The sequence below is a fragment of the Paroedura picta genome, chromosome 16, assembly GCF_049243985.1.
Source record: "Paroedura picta isolate Pp20150507F chromosome 16, Ppicta_v3.0, whole genome shotgun sequence".
Lineage (NCBI taxonomy): Eukaryota > Metazoa > Chordata > Lepidosauria > Squamata > Gekkonidae > Paroedura > Paroedura picta.
Genome location: NC_135384.1, coordinates 12,458,637 through 12,473,921, shown reverse-complemented (window position 1 = coordinate 12,473,921; position 15,285 = coordinate 12,458,637). Strand labels below are relative to the sequence as shown.

General features: G+C 40.8%; 1 protein-coding gene across 1 annotated transcript; it reads left to right on the top strand.

Moving 5' to 3' along the window:
* Positions 1-3,479: 3,479 nt before the first annotated feature.
* On the top strand, positions 3,480-13,907 carry LOC143825269 (vomeronasal type-2 receptor 26-like). Its single transcript, XM_077313294.1, has 7 exons — positions 3,480-3,634; positions 4,631-4,922; positions 7,074-7,931; positions 8,995-9,222; positions 10,052-10,178; positions 11,448-12,331; positions 13,758-13,907. Exons 1-7 carry the CDS (start codon positions 3,480-3,482, stop codon positions 13,905-13,907), a joined length of 2,694 nt encoding a protein of 897 aa, XP_077169409.1.
* The last annotated feature ends 1,378 nt before the right edge of the window (positions 13,908-15,285 follow it).

The window sequence follows — 15,285 nt, the reverse complement described above, 5'->3', positions numbered from 1 at the left end:
TCTGTCCTCATTATCCAGTTGCAGCCTGACTGTTGAACAGATGAGTGAAACTATGTTATTCCAGTAATGCCAAGTTACAATTAGTCTGGCTTACCACCTCATTGTATGCGACAGCCCTCCAACAAAATGAATGTGGAAAAAATGGCAATGTGGCAATTCAGGAACAAAATAGAAAAAAGAAACAATCTTTGATCTGCTATCCTCTAGCACAACCTCCTTGTTTTAAATTTCAGTGACCTAAGCTTGTGCATCTGAATCTTCATCAGGGACAAGGTAAAGACTGAACAAGGTCTCCCACCACCTCCTCATATTCAACTGCATTGACTTACGTTTGCACAACTACCATGATGATAGACTCTGGCCACTTGATAGGAAACAATATCAAACATCAGTAAGTAGATCTATGTGTCCGTGGCTTGTGCATGAAGTGACGCCATGCATGCAGAATGATCCATATATGGAAATGGAGGTAGTAGGTTGTTCCCTGAGCAATCCACACTCTTGTTCTATACTCAAGGGCTTTGCTGTAATTTTGAATTTAGCCAGGATTTGGGTGCGATGCAACACTTTCAAAGAGGTAAAAATGATAAGAAGAATTCACTTGAACACTGTTCTGCAATAATCCTGTACACACCAGTACACACACTTATTGGTTTGTCCAGTGTTATCAATGATTGATTCCCCCAGAGGAGGCAGTGATCCAAATTGTTATTTTTCATCTCGGGATCTCCTGCGTCCATTTCTGCTGAGATTGTAGCAGAGTTTGCAAATATTGGTTCTTCATTCCATTTGAGCTGTATGAAATCTAAGCACAGGATAAAAGAGACCTCTGGAAGCTGTGCTACAGAGCAAAAGACACCAGCACTAGGAAACATATTATGCAAAGAAAAATGTATAAGAACCTTGCTAACGCCATATTCAATTTCTTCTCCAGCTGCTAACATCCATACATCATCAAAAAAAACCCTTACATCTTTTTGGACTTGCTGCAACATACATTCATACTCTCTTTCTAACCAAACCTAAGAAGACTGGGTGAATGAAAAAGAGAGCCATTTATACTCTGTTTCTGGCAGCTTACTCCCAAGAGCTCACTTAAGTGTAATCTGCAGCTGAAACCCTTTTTTCTTTGCTTTATTATTTGTTTATGTCTGATTACATGAAATAAGATTAAAATCCCAAAATGAATATCTTCACCTATGACTATATCAGATTTCTTCTATGATGACTAAATCCAGAAGCTAAATGACATGGATCAATATGCCAGGATGTGCAATGAAGTTGTATATAGGTTCAGGATTTAATATCTTGAGGAAATGACATTAACAGAATATATGCCCTTTGGTTTCTCGCATTTATGGAACATATTAGGATGTGGCGCAGAGTGGTAAGGCAGCAGAAATGCTTTCTGAAGCTGTCTGCCCATGAGGTTGGGAGTTCGATCCCAGCAGCCGGCTCAAGGTTGACTCAGCCTTCCATCCTTCCGAGGTCGGTAAAAAGAGTACCCAGCTTGCTGGGGGGTAAATGGTAATGACTGGGGAAGGCACTGGCAAACCACCCCATATTGAGTCTGCCATGAAAATGCTGGAGGGCGTCACCCCAAGTGTCAGACATGACTCGGTGCTTGCACAGGGGATACCTTTACCTTTACCTTATTAGGATGTTGCATGGAAATGTTAAGAAGGGTGACAGAAAGAGACTCACCACTTTGTGGGGGTCAGATTTTTAACTGACTAGTGAAAGCTAGTCTGATTCCTTTATTTATTTATATATATATATATATATATATATATATATATATATATATATATATATATATATATATATATATATATATATATATATATATTTAAGTTGCTAACTTTATTTACAGAACAAAAAAGACAAATCATGTAACATAACATAACCGACATTCATTACATCAGAAACAACCAGACAAAAAAATTGCTTAATACAAAAATTGATGCCAATCTTTTTCTGATTGTTCATTGACATGTTGTTTTATTAAAGATATTATGTCCCAGTTTGGACGTTCGTATGGAAACTTAATAAATATTCTGGATTGGTGTTTTGTGATTTTTGTCTAAAGATTAAATCACTTGAGGTCCACATCCAAAAGAGCTTGAAGACATGAGTGAATGTTACAACACTGAGATAGTGTCATAACAATATATCCCAAAATTACATTGGCCTGTCCCAGAGTTACAGTGAGGGCTTTCAAAGTTAAAGATGCTGGACAACAAAACTGCTTGGGCAGCCCAAGAAGGAGAAAAGCTGAGGGCACAGTGAGAAACAGTTGACTTTCCTGCCTAAGAACACCACCTGGAATTTGGGTAATTTATGCCACCAAAAATATAGACACCCAGGCAATGGGAAAAGCCAAGCAACACCTCTATCACTTTGGTCCTACATGCTGCAGAATAGCTAAGGTTGCTGATGTATCAGCCCTTTCATTCGCAGGACTTTCATTTCTCCTTACCTGGAGAAATGAGCTCCTGGGAGACCTGTGGGCCCACGTCTTCAAAACTTTCTCAGTTCTGCCAGGCCTTCAAAATGGAGTTCTTCCACCAGTTTTTTGGTTGAGGCCAGGACAAGGAAGATCTGGGCCACTCATTGATGTGTGAGATCATGGCTCCCCTGAGATAGCTCCCCTGAGACACTTGTATCAGTTGGTCTGTGAGCCAGGAGCTGGGAAGGTGTTTTCATTGCCAGGAGATGCTTGAAATCTTGGTTTTTAATGATTGCTTTATGGGGATTTTATTGTGGGGAGATTTTGTATTGTGAACCACCATGAGTCATACGGGAGTGGTGGTACAGAAGTCAAAATATAAATAAAATGAATGTTTTATTTTTGTTAACTACTTTGAACAGGTTCTCAAGACAAGTTGTGTAGAAATTTTCTAAAGACATGACCAAATAGATGTATCTGAGGAAATGTTGCTCACAGTTATTGCATTGTCACTTTCCTTCTGAGAATCCCCAGAGAATCTTTGGGTTCTACCATGGATGGGAAGGCCCTCAGGTGGTCTGAGCTCACTATTCCAGCTGTTGGTCTCGCTATAGAGGAGTTGGAATAAGTTCAGACAAATATTTTTGCTTCACTATTTCTGCAGCTAATTACCCCAGAACTTGATGAACACTCTTCCAGAGGAGATTACCTGCACTATAATTATCAGAATCAGTGTAATATCTTCAACCTGTCAGAGTTCCAATACCCTTCCAGAAGGAAACAGAAAAGGTTATAAAAACCACCACGGAGCCGTTCACTGCTAAATGAGGGACTAGAGAAGGGAAGAGACAGGAAGGGAAGAGACAGGAGCCATCAAAGTTATCTTCTTGAATCCTGAAACTAAATGATGGTGGCATAGAGGGGATAAAGGAATGACCATGGGGAGAAGGACGTTTTAGGTTGCACGTGGCAGAATCTGTGATGTTGCTGCTGATACTAATGCTGTTTGCTTGGGTGTGAATGACACGGTATGAAGTGCCCTGGAAACAGTCCTCCTCAGATTCCACATCAGTGGTATCAGCCAGGAGAAATCCTGATTGGTGGAATTGTCACTCATATTGGGTGTTTCCCCCAAAACGTTCAATTTCAGCAGCAATCCGACCAGGATTATAAATGTGATCCAATGTAAGGGAATCATTGGTCCTCTAATGTAGTAATGATGATTCTGTAACCCAACACAAGATGTTTTATGAGAGTGGTGTGTAATAAATCTAATGATGATGATGATGATGAGTGATTTCTTTTCAGTAAATCCTGTGTAAATAAAATGCTCATGTTCCACGACGAAAGGTTATGCTTGTACCAGTAACTGACTTTCTTGCTCATAGCATTTATGTGCTGAGGTTTCCTAGATTAGAAGGTCTAAACCAGGAGGCAGGGATTTTTTTTTTAATTGCACTAAATATGTGGCCACCCCGTTGGAGTCTATTTTGAAAAAATGTCAGTTCTACATGGGGGATGCCAAGATTGGAAAATACAGTAATGAGGAAGGGCCAGATGTGTGAAAAAGATGGAGATTTCTGTGAAAACGTCACTGGAATGGTGTTTATTACGACTGACTCAATCAAATGTAGCCTCGGTGGGCATACATCTTCATCCCTCAAGGCAAATCTCTCTTGCATCTTTGACAGAAACCATTTAAAAAGATGTGAAACAGATTGTGTGTAGTTAGGGAAAGAAGATCAAGAGGGACTTCTCCACTCTTCACAAAGTTAAAACTCAGAATCACTTATTGGACTTTCCTTTGCCACTATTGATAAGACAGGCATGTGAAAGTCAATCTTCACAAAACACTGGCTTGATAAAAGCTACTGGATTATACTTTCTAATGGGGGATAGGCATATCCATGGATGTTTCATGGCCAATTTTTGGTAACTGACTGTTACCGGCAGCATCCATTTGAATAACTGCTTTTGTGGGGAGGTGAGAACAGTTATGGCTCCATATCTAGCTTGTGGGTTTCCTAGGAGTATTGTACTGTGGGAAATGCATAGTGGATTAGATGGACCATTTCTCTCATTCTGCTAGGGCTTTGTTATGTCCTCGGACACAACATTGTCACCAACTAAGATGCTGGCTTTGAGGTATTCTCTTCTAAAACAATGTCATTTTCTTTGCAGCCTGATAACAAAGTTCTACCAACATGTCCTTGTCTTAGTATTTGCCATCCATGAGATCAATGAGAACCCCAGCATATTGCCCAATGTCACTCTTGGGTTCCACATCCGTGACTCCACCACAGTTCAAAAGTGGATTTATAGGATCACCCTGGATCTACTCGTTACATCATCTGAATTTGTTTCAAACTACAAATGTGGTACCCAGAAAAATATGATTGGTGTCATTGGGGGACATCGTTCTGAAACCACATCAGACATGGCAACTCTCTTAAGTCTTTACAAGATCCCACAGGTAGGATCAGAGAGCTGGGATTATTTGGACTTTCACAAATCTCACATGTAGTTTAATCAACTTGCTGATCTATTCTCAAAGGTTGCGATTTTTTTAAAAAAAAAACCAAAAGTAAGGGGAGAGGTGAAATATGTTAAATTGCACTGGGATGTGATATGGATCTTGAAATGTCAGTCTTCAGAAAAGACTTCAAGCGTTGTGTGTTGAATATTCAGACTGAATATGTTCAAGCATTTGGAGGGGTGTTCTAATAATTCATGATCAGTGCATGGATTGATTTGACTTGTACACAAATTATGTCTACTGGATAATGCATATGTACCATGAAAACTGCTTCTGTTATGGTAGCTACTAAAAATGAGAGAAAAGAAAGATTGTATTGTAAAGGAAAAGTAATTGATTCATCCAAATCTTGTGACTTTTCTCTATGATTATTGGCTTATCCCATTAAGACCAATATTCCTAGAATATCACATTTTTCTTTTTACTCTGTATTCTATTGGAAAAGTGGGGTTTGGTTCTTCTGAAATTAATTTCCTGTGTCAAGTTTGAGTGGTCTCTGAATGGTTGGAATGAAAGTCATTATTGAAAGGAAGGGCAAATGCAAAATGAGATTTTTTCCCCATTTATTGACCATATGCTCCTTTTTTTTTAAGCTTGCTCCTCTTGATGCTAATTTTTTTTTAGAAGAAGAAGAGTTGGATATTATATGCCACTTTTCTCTACCTGAAGGAGGCTCAAAGTGGCTTACTTTCTAAGTAAGAACTCACCTCCCCACCTCCCTCTCCCCACAACAGTCACCCTGTGAAGTTGGTGAGGCTGAGAGAGACCTGATATTCCTGCTCTATCAGAACAGTTTTATCAGTGCCGTGGTGAGCCCAAGGTCACCCAGCTGGTTACATGTGGGGAAGCACAAAATTGAACCAGGCTCGCCAGATTAGATGTTCATAGTCCTAACCACTACACCAAACTGGCTCTCTTTAATGCCAGAGTCTTGTCCATATGAAAAGGAACTGCTGGAGTTTACGTGGACTATAATACTGTCATGCTGAATCCAAGATTTTGTTTCATTCACCATAATTAGTCAAAATAATTGCCAGATTAGCATAAAAGATTACCTGCATAGGATCAGTCTGCACCACTGTGTGGAAAAGAAGATGACATACTAGAAATGATACCCAAAATGCCCCATAAAGGTCAAAAATATTTACTAGGTTGGAAAACTGCTGTTCTCAACATGGCTATTTCCTTGATTTCAAATACTTCATTGGACACATCATTAATAGTTCATACAACTCTACACAATGAACATTGAATGTGAATCCAAGATGCATTCTTCACCATTAATTTGGCTTCTTCTCTTCTCCTCTCTCTAAATAAACATGTGATGTGCCTGGCCACTTTGACATCTATGATTTCCCATCTGTATATACAGCACGAAGACAGAAGCCATATAATACTCGACACAGGAATACATTAAATTTCTTAATCTGAATGTTGATCAGGTGAAACAGGAGATGATATGCTGAAGTGTATTCTATACTCTGCCTCTTGGTTACCCTCTGAAAGGCTGTTGGCCTTGTTCTTTAAAGCCCTAAATGACTTGGAATGAGGGTATAAGGAGATTCTGGCCAGGAATTAAGATGACAAGGAGAGGCCTACCTGACTCCCACCCAACAAGGAAGCCTGTCTGGTGGGCAAATGAGAGAGGATCTTTTCAGTGGCATCTCCACAATTAATGAGCAATGTCCCAATGAGGTGCATCTACCCCCCACAGTTTCAACCTTGAGAAAGTAGCCGAATGCCGTTTTACTTAGGATTCATTTTATTAATTTAGAATGTTTAATTATCTGGATTTTAAAAAGTGTGGATTTTCATGTCACCTGTCTTGTGTACAGCAAGATGAAAAGATGGCTAATACATTAAAAAATAAAAACAATCCCAAACAATTTTACCAGGAGAAGGAAGAAATATGCAGATGAAGAATATGTGCAACAGACTGAAAAGCAGAGTTATTTTTGATATAATTTACATCAGGGATTATATAGGTTCAAGAACTGGGGCATCACTTAAATACCTTTTAAAAGAAGGCAATGAATTGAGTTAGATATTGCTATTAACCACCTGTAACTTTTCCCCCCTTCTTATCAGTTGTCCTATGGTCCCTTTGAATCAGATGTGTATGGCCCAACAGGTCACCTGTCATTTTTCCGCGTGTTCCCCAAGGAAGCCCTACAGTATGAGGGAATCGTCCAGTTACTTCTGCATTTCAGGTGGAAATGGGTTGGCATCATCACTATGGATGATGAAAGGGGAGATCGTTTCTTGCAGACACTGGAGCCGATGCTTTCCAGGAATGGAATCTGTGTAGCTTTCACAGAAAAGGCTCCAAGAGATGTCCGGTGGGATGACATGGCTTTCCTGGCCAAACAGTTGGACAATATTAATGCAGGTTTCCTGGACAGCAAAGCCAATGCAATTGCTGTATATGGAGAAACAGGAACATTTTTTTGGCTGGCAACCATTATCATTCTGCCCACAGTTTTAAGGGATCTAACAGACATAGAATATGCAGACAGAACCTCTGCAGGAAAGGTGTGGATTACAACAGCCCAGGTTGATTTTGCATTCACTCTTTTTCAAAAGACATTTGACATACAAGAATTCCATGGTGCTCTTTCCTTCTCAGTTAATTCAAAGGACATCCAAGGCTTCCATAAATTTCTCCAGCTTTTAAAACCTTCCTGGGCAAAGGGAGATGGTTTTATCAAGGACTTCTGGGAGCAAGTGTTTGATTGTACATTACCAGATTCGTGCACTGAAGAGGAGAGACTAGAGACTGTCCCGGCACCCTTTTTTGAAATGAGCATGACTGACCATAGCTACAGTATATATAATGCTGTCTATGCCATTGCACATGCCCTACACAACTTGGACACATCTAAAATCAACCACAGAACAATGGATCATGGAGGCAGCTTGGCTTCTCTGAAGGTGCCACCTTGGAAGGTAATTACTCTTCTATTCTCTGGGGGGCGGGAGATCAGCCCCCTGTCATGCTAAGGGTTTCAAATATTGGTAAGAGTGGGAAATGGTACTTATGAGGGTTACTTATGGTACTTATGAGGGTTTTTCCCTATCCGTCTGAGAGTCAGAAAGTCACGTAGTTGCTATAGGTTTCCTGCCCTGTGAGGCTTCTGCCTCCCTCCATTCCTGAATATCCCTGTTCTCTGGATTTGTTGCCATCATTAAGTCATAACAATAATGGGTATTATCTGCCAATGAATTTGAATGGAGACTCCACTGCCACATTGCCCTTGTAGACTAAGCTCTTGGGTTTTCCTGGGAAGTAAGGTAGCTGCAACCCCACCCTTCCTTTATTTTGTTACATCTGAGTCAAATTATTTCATTTTATTTATTTATTTGGACTTTTATACCTCCCATTCTTTATGGCTCCGAGCGGTTTACATGGGTCATTGCATAAATTTACATGGAACATTATAACCATCTATAACATTATACAAATTTCAACAGAACATCACAACATAATGTGGATCACAGAAACTCGTATGACTGCCTTAAGAAAAGAGAATGGCTCAACCCTTTATGGGGAAAAATAGAGTGAAAGTGCTACGAGAATCTCATGACCAATGACTGTTCAAGTGATCTCCATTATTTTCTGATAGTGGATCCAGTCCATAGGCAGCAAAATGCTGAATATTGTCCCCAGGAACTTCTGCATGCCAAGCGAGTGCTCAGCATGGAGATATAGGTGCTTCCTTTTTGCCAGCTTCTGATGCAGCAAAACCAAGAGTGGTCTTTTTCTGAAGCTCTTTCAACACTGTTAATTAATTCAAGAAACGCCCTGAATCCTAATTCATTCCTTTGCTTTGGTTCTGAAAAGGGAGGTTGATTTTCATGAAAAAAGCAAAATAGTTACTTTCATGCATGATTTCTCTTCTTAGAGGCAAGTAATCCAAAAATCTGTTGGAAACTGAAAGATATTGGTGAGAACACGGCAATACATCCCATTGATTTCTGCCCACTTAATACTCTTTTTCTTTCCCCCAAGCTCCACACCCTTCTTCAGGGAATTTCTTTCAACAATAGTGCTGGAGATGAAGTGGCCTTTAATGAACATGGAGAAATGAAAGGTGGCTTTGATATTACCAACTTGGTCACTTTTCCAAATAACTCTTATGTCAAAGTCAAGATCGGAAAGGTGGATCCTCGGGACTCTCTTAGTAAAAGAGTAATCATCCATGAGGACAGGATTAAGTGGAACAGACATCTTCCACAGGTAACAAAACATCTCAGTAAGCAATTTTGGATCACCATCACCACTCTGGGCTGCCTCTGGTGTGTTGAGGTGGAGCAGCATGCTCTGCCACTTTCTGTGTCCCTTCAGGGGAAATATTTTGGTGGCAGATCTGGTTCACATCTTCCTTCATCCCTATGGGGGACAAATTAAGGTGGTGGACTCTGTACACCACTGAAATCTGTCTCCGTAGGGGATGCTGCAATGGTGGAATTATTCCACCATTGGGGAGACAGGGGGGTTTGCAGGAAGTTGGGATTGTGTGAGAATGGAATCCCACCTTCCAAGAAAAAAAATGCTCCATTCGGCCCCATGGTGCCTCAAAGTGCCACAGAGCTAGTGGAGCATCCTTTGCCCCCTCTGGGCCTCCATAGAATGAGAATAAGCTGGGCCTTGGCTGGATTAGGCCCTGTTGCCTCCCGGAGTGCTTAAGGGAATGCAGAAAAGAGCATAGCAATGGCGGCCTAACAAACGCCAGGCCTGGGAGGGGGCCAGCCTGGTGGCAATGTTATGTGGAATCAGCCAGTATCTCTCAAACAAATGCAAAACCTTTGTCATTTAATGAAATGAGTAGGCAGGAGCTTTAAGGGGAGCAAATGGGCTCCATGAAAGTTTTGTCAGGAAATTTGCTAAATTAGCTCTTCCTTTGATTATTACTGAGCTCAACAAGAGTATTACATTTAAACCTTCATTGGTTCCATCATGCTTTGAAGAATATGCATTCCTTTCATATACATGGAGCCATCTTGGAGATCCCTTGACAACTTGTAGAGTAATTCTGAAGCAAAAATCTTGCTTTCTTCAAGAACAGGTGCCTCCTTTCTCACGGTGTAATGATAACTGCAAGCCTGGTTCCAGCAGGAAGAAGAAGGAAGGGGAGAAATTCTGCTGCTATGATTGTGATCGGTGTCCAGATGGGAAAATGTCAGACAAAGAGGGTAGGAGACGCTGTAGTAGAGATTGTTCCTGTGAGAAAGTTTGATCACCTATAGCAGGGGTAGTCAACCTGTGGTCCTCCAGATGTTCATGGACTACAATTCCCACGAGCCCCTGTCAGCAAATGCTGGCAGGGGCTCGTGGGAATTGTAGTCCATGGACATCTGGAGGACCACAGGTTGACTACTCCTTGCCTACAGGGTGAGGATTTGAACATTTGCACTTTGAGGAACAATCAAAAAGACTTAAATATGCTTCCTCACACTTCATTATGCATTAAGGATATAAAACAGAGATAGAATCTTACTGGAACAGATCAGTGTACTATCAAGTCCAGTGTCCTGCCTCTATAGTAGCCAACCAGTTCATCTGGATGGTCAACCACAGGGTGTAAAGGCCAAAGCTTTCCCTTGATGTTACATCTTGATGTTGCATATTCTAAGGCTTGCTGCCTGTGGACTTGGAGGTTCCCTTTAATCAACATGAGTAGTATCTTTGGGACTGGAATGACATGGATCTGTCTAATTCCTTTTTAGCTCTGGCTCTCTCTATATCAACAAGCAGCAAATTCCATCTTTTTACTATGTAGGGTTTAAAGAAGTATTTTCTTTTGTGTGTCTGAATTTCCTGCCCCTCAGTTTCCTAGAAAAACCTTGAACTCTAGTATTTTGGATGACGGAGGACAATGCAATTTCGACAGAAAGGACAATGCAATTGTTCTGTATGGAGAAGCTGGAACAATTATTTGGCTGGTAACTATTATTGTTACGTCCAACATTTTAATGAATCTAACCGAAACTGAATATGTGGAGATTAACTTTCTAGGAAAGCTGTGGACTACAACAGCCCGTGTTGATTTTGCCTGGACTATTTTTCCAGGCAAAAAAAAAAAGCATTTGATATACAAGTATTACACGGTACTCTTTCCTTCTAAATTCATTCAAAGACCATCTTAGGCTTCCATATATTTCTTCAGCTCTTAGAACCTTCCTGAGCAGAGGGGGATGGTTTTATCAAGGACTTCTGGGAGCAAGTGTTGGATTATAAATTACCAGATTTATGCGCAGGAGAGGAAAGTGGCACACTTTCTTGAAATAAGGATGGCTGACCATAGGTATAACCCTGAAGGTGCATATGGGGGCATTGCTTCTTAGATATTTTCAATGTTAGGACAGGTATATAACACTGGTTCCATCATGGGTTAATGGTACAATATTAGGTGATATCTTCTTATTGAATAATTACAATCTCTAATTATGTTCTCCTTTCAGACAAGGATTATTGCATCACATGCTCTGACGGCCATTATCCAAACCAAGGACAAGACCACTGCCTTCCCAAGATCCCAAACTTCCTGTCGTTTCATAAACCAATGGGCATTATTTTAGCCTCTTTAGCTGTTTCCTTCTCTCTGATAACAGCATTGGTGCTTCTGGCCTTCATAAAGCACCAGGACACTCCTATCGTTAAAGCCAACAACCGGACCTTGACCTATATTCTGCTCATCTCCCTGCTCCTTTGCTTCCTCTGCTCCTTGCTCTTCATTGGACAGCCTAACAACCTGACCTGCCTCTTCCGACAAATGACTTTTGGCATTGTTTTCTGTGTTGCTGTTTCCTCTGTACTGGCAAAAACAGTGACTGTTGTTATGGTATTTTTGGCCTCCAAGCCAGGAAACCTTTTTCGAAAACAGGTGGGGAAACATTTGGCACATTATATAGTTATTGCTTGCTCCTTTGTTCAGCTTGCCATTTGTGCCATTTGGCTAGGTTCTTCTCCTCCCTTCCCAGATATCGACACCCAATCACTGAGTAAAGAAATCATAGTGCAGTGCAATGAAGGGTCAGTCACCATGTTTTACTGTAGCCTGGGTTACATTGGATTTCTTGCCACTATCTGCTTCATTGTGGCTTTCAAAGCTAGAAAGTTGCCTGACAGTTTCAACGAGGCCAAGTTCATCACCTTCAGCATGTTGGTCTTTTGCAGTGTTTGGCTGTCTTTTGTCCCCACTTACTTGAGCACTAAAGGAAAAGATATGGTAGCCGTGGAGATCTTCTCCATTTTAACCTCCAGTGCAGGCTTACTAGGTTGTATCTTTTTTCCCAAATGCTATGTCATTCTCCTGAGGCCTGAACTGAACAAAAGAGAACAACTGGTAAGGAAAATGCCTTAGATTCTTCCATCAGCCACACACTTGTTTCCCAGATTTGTTTTTATTAAACTCAATTTGGGCATTTCTGTTTTCTGCCTGGGTTCTGTTGAAAGTCTCTCTCACCATTTTCATCACATGTCATCTGCCAGGGTGACCAAGGCCATCTCAGTTCCATAATTATATTGAAATCAGATTGGAAATGATGCAAATAATCCATTTCTTTCAGATATTTGTGAATAAAGATGTTACACAAATGCTTAGAAAGGACCCATTTTCCTACTTGTCCTTGATTTGCTTTGTCTTCAATTTGTTTTAGGAATATAGGCTTCACACCATAGAAGCCGGGTTTGATTTCCCGCTCCTATCCCACATGCAGCCAGCTCACCATGGCACTGATAAAGCTGTTCTGACCAAGCAGTAATATCAGGGCTCTCTCAGCTTCACCCACCTCACAGGAAGTCTGTTGTGGGGAGAGGAAAGGGAAGGCAACTGTAAGCCACTTTGAGACTCCTTCGGTTAGAGAAAAGCGGCATATAAGAACCAACTCTTCTTCTTCTTCTGGCCTCAAATCATTATGGCTGATTAGCAGGGTAGCAGCTTGGCAATGAAGATGAAACTCGCTTTGGGGATAAAACATGGCCACAGCTGTTTATTGAATTCCTCCCATCCAGCAGGGTTTTTTTTTGGCTTGGTATGAGTGGGGGCCTGACCCATCAGCTTTCTGGCTGCTCAGCCTGAGGGTGCATAGATGCCAGTGACCCGCCTCATCCCATTCCGGGAGAGCAGGCCCTCATCGTCTTTCTCCCTCACCAGGAAGCAACCATTTTGAGGCCCTCCAGGCATCCACCTCACTTTGGTGCACCTTGTTCACTTGGCTACAAGCCCCTGGCCTCTCAGCCAGGTAGGTTGCACTTGCATCCCTGCCGGTTTCATTACAGAAACCCCCACACCTCAGGCCTTCCAGTGTGCAAACTGCAGCCTTGCCAACAGGTCCCTGCCATGCCTAAACTGCAGCTGTGATAGAATAACACAACACAAGCCACCCCTGCATAGCCCCCAAGGTGAGAGGGAGGGAAACCACTGTGGCTGAAGGCCAGGGCAAACGGGGCAGTGCCTGATGCTGGGCAATGTGTCCGTGCTCATCAGCGCCATCCATTGGCCTGCCCCTCACTACATCAACGGCGGTCACAGTGAATTGCGGCCGCTAATCAGCTTTCAAGTGAACTATCAGGTTTTGCTTTTGCCATGGCCATGTTATGCTGTTGCCATGTAGTTATTATTATTATTATTATTATTATTATTATTATTATTATTATTATTATTATTATTATTAGATTTATAGCCCGTCACTCCCTTGCGGCTCGTGGTTTGCCATGTAGTTTCTTTTTGTAGAGAAAAGTGGCATATAAGAACCCACTCTTCTTCTTAGCAAAGGACTTGTGATGATCAGTTCATTATTCTTTCAATAAAGAGATGGTCTACAAATGACACATGCTTATTGGGAGTAATCAACAAGAACCTCACAAGATTAATGTTATTGGAGAATACCATAATAGTAAAGATGACAACACAGCTGTAATGTTGTATGTTATACTCCTAATTCATGTATTTACTACCACCTGAATGCATGCTCCTTTGTGAATAATCACATATTGCAAAGGACACTATTTATTTATTTTTTCGATTTGTATACCGCTGCATTTACTAGGAACCTGCAGCGGTTCACAGAATAAAATATTAAAATACAATAAAACACCCATAAAACCTCAATTTATAATAAAACAAGCAAGTGGTTGAACATATTTCAATAATCTATCTCATCCCGCCTTGTTCAGATGGAGGCCGTCTTCTTCCATTGGGAGTGAGTGGGTGCAGCTCTAAGGGGCAGGTGGTTGCCCTCACTAAGCCCAGTAAGTCCACTTCAAAAAGCCTGAAGCCATCAAACACTAACCCCCTCAACAGCCACGGAGCTTCCAGTTCACTAACTGTATCAATCATGGAAGGTAGGTTGCGGCGGTGTGACAGGACTTTGTCTACAAAATAGTTTGATAATGCCACACAGCTCAAATCCAATTCCCTCATCATTTGGCATCCTTCCTCGAGAGCAGTAAGAGACCTAATTACTCTAAATAATTGTGCTGGGTGAGAGATTGCGGAAGCAATTTCCGTGGCATAGAAGTCTCGTTTTGCCGCTTTCACTGCATTCACTACCTAGCAATGTAACAATGATATGACATCACTACTGGGGAAGGAAAAATAGTATTTGACCCTACGAAAGAAAGAAAGAAAGAAAGAAAGAAAGAAAGAAAGAAAGAAAGAAAGAAAGAAAGAAAGAAAGAAAGAAAGAAAGAAAGAAAGAAAGAAAGAAAGAAAACAAAAACCTGGACAAATAATTTAATATAAGAAATCACCTTAATATAAGTTAGTTGGCCATAGATTATGATATTGTGAAAGAAATCAAAATGGGGCATTAAATGACAGCTAGGAAACAAGCATAATGTGGCATCATCCAGATCAATGCATTGGACATGTCATTCTTCCTCACTGGAAAAAATAGAGATTCTATGATTCTATGATTCTATACTTTCTGTTTTTATTTTCTGTAAATTTACAGATATTAAATCCATAAGGAAAAAAACAAACACAGAATCAATTTTTAAAAACCTTCAAAATAAAGTAAAACTGTTTCTTACAATCAAAGTTAAATTCAGTTTTCCATGTCAGAATAAATACATCTTGTTTGTTTACAATGAAATAGCACAATAATTTGTGATGTTTACAATATGGATACCCCCCCCCCCAATTTGTTTTCTGCAACACTAGAAGAATGCAAACTGAGCAAAACACAGTGATTAAGAACTAACAACTTTACATGGTTGACAAGTGATTTCTGAGAGACAGAATTATTGGCTTGGACCAATAATGCAAGATGGCTTCCATTAGAATGAAAAGATGTT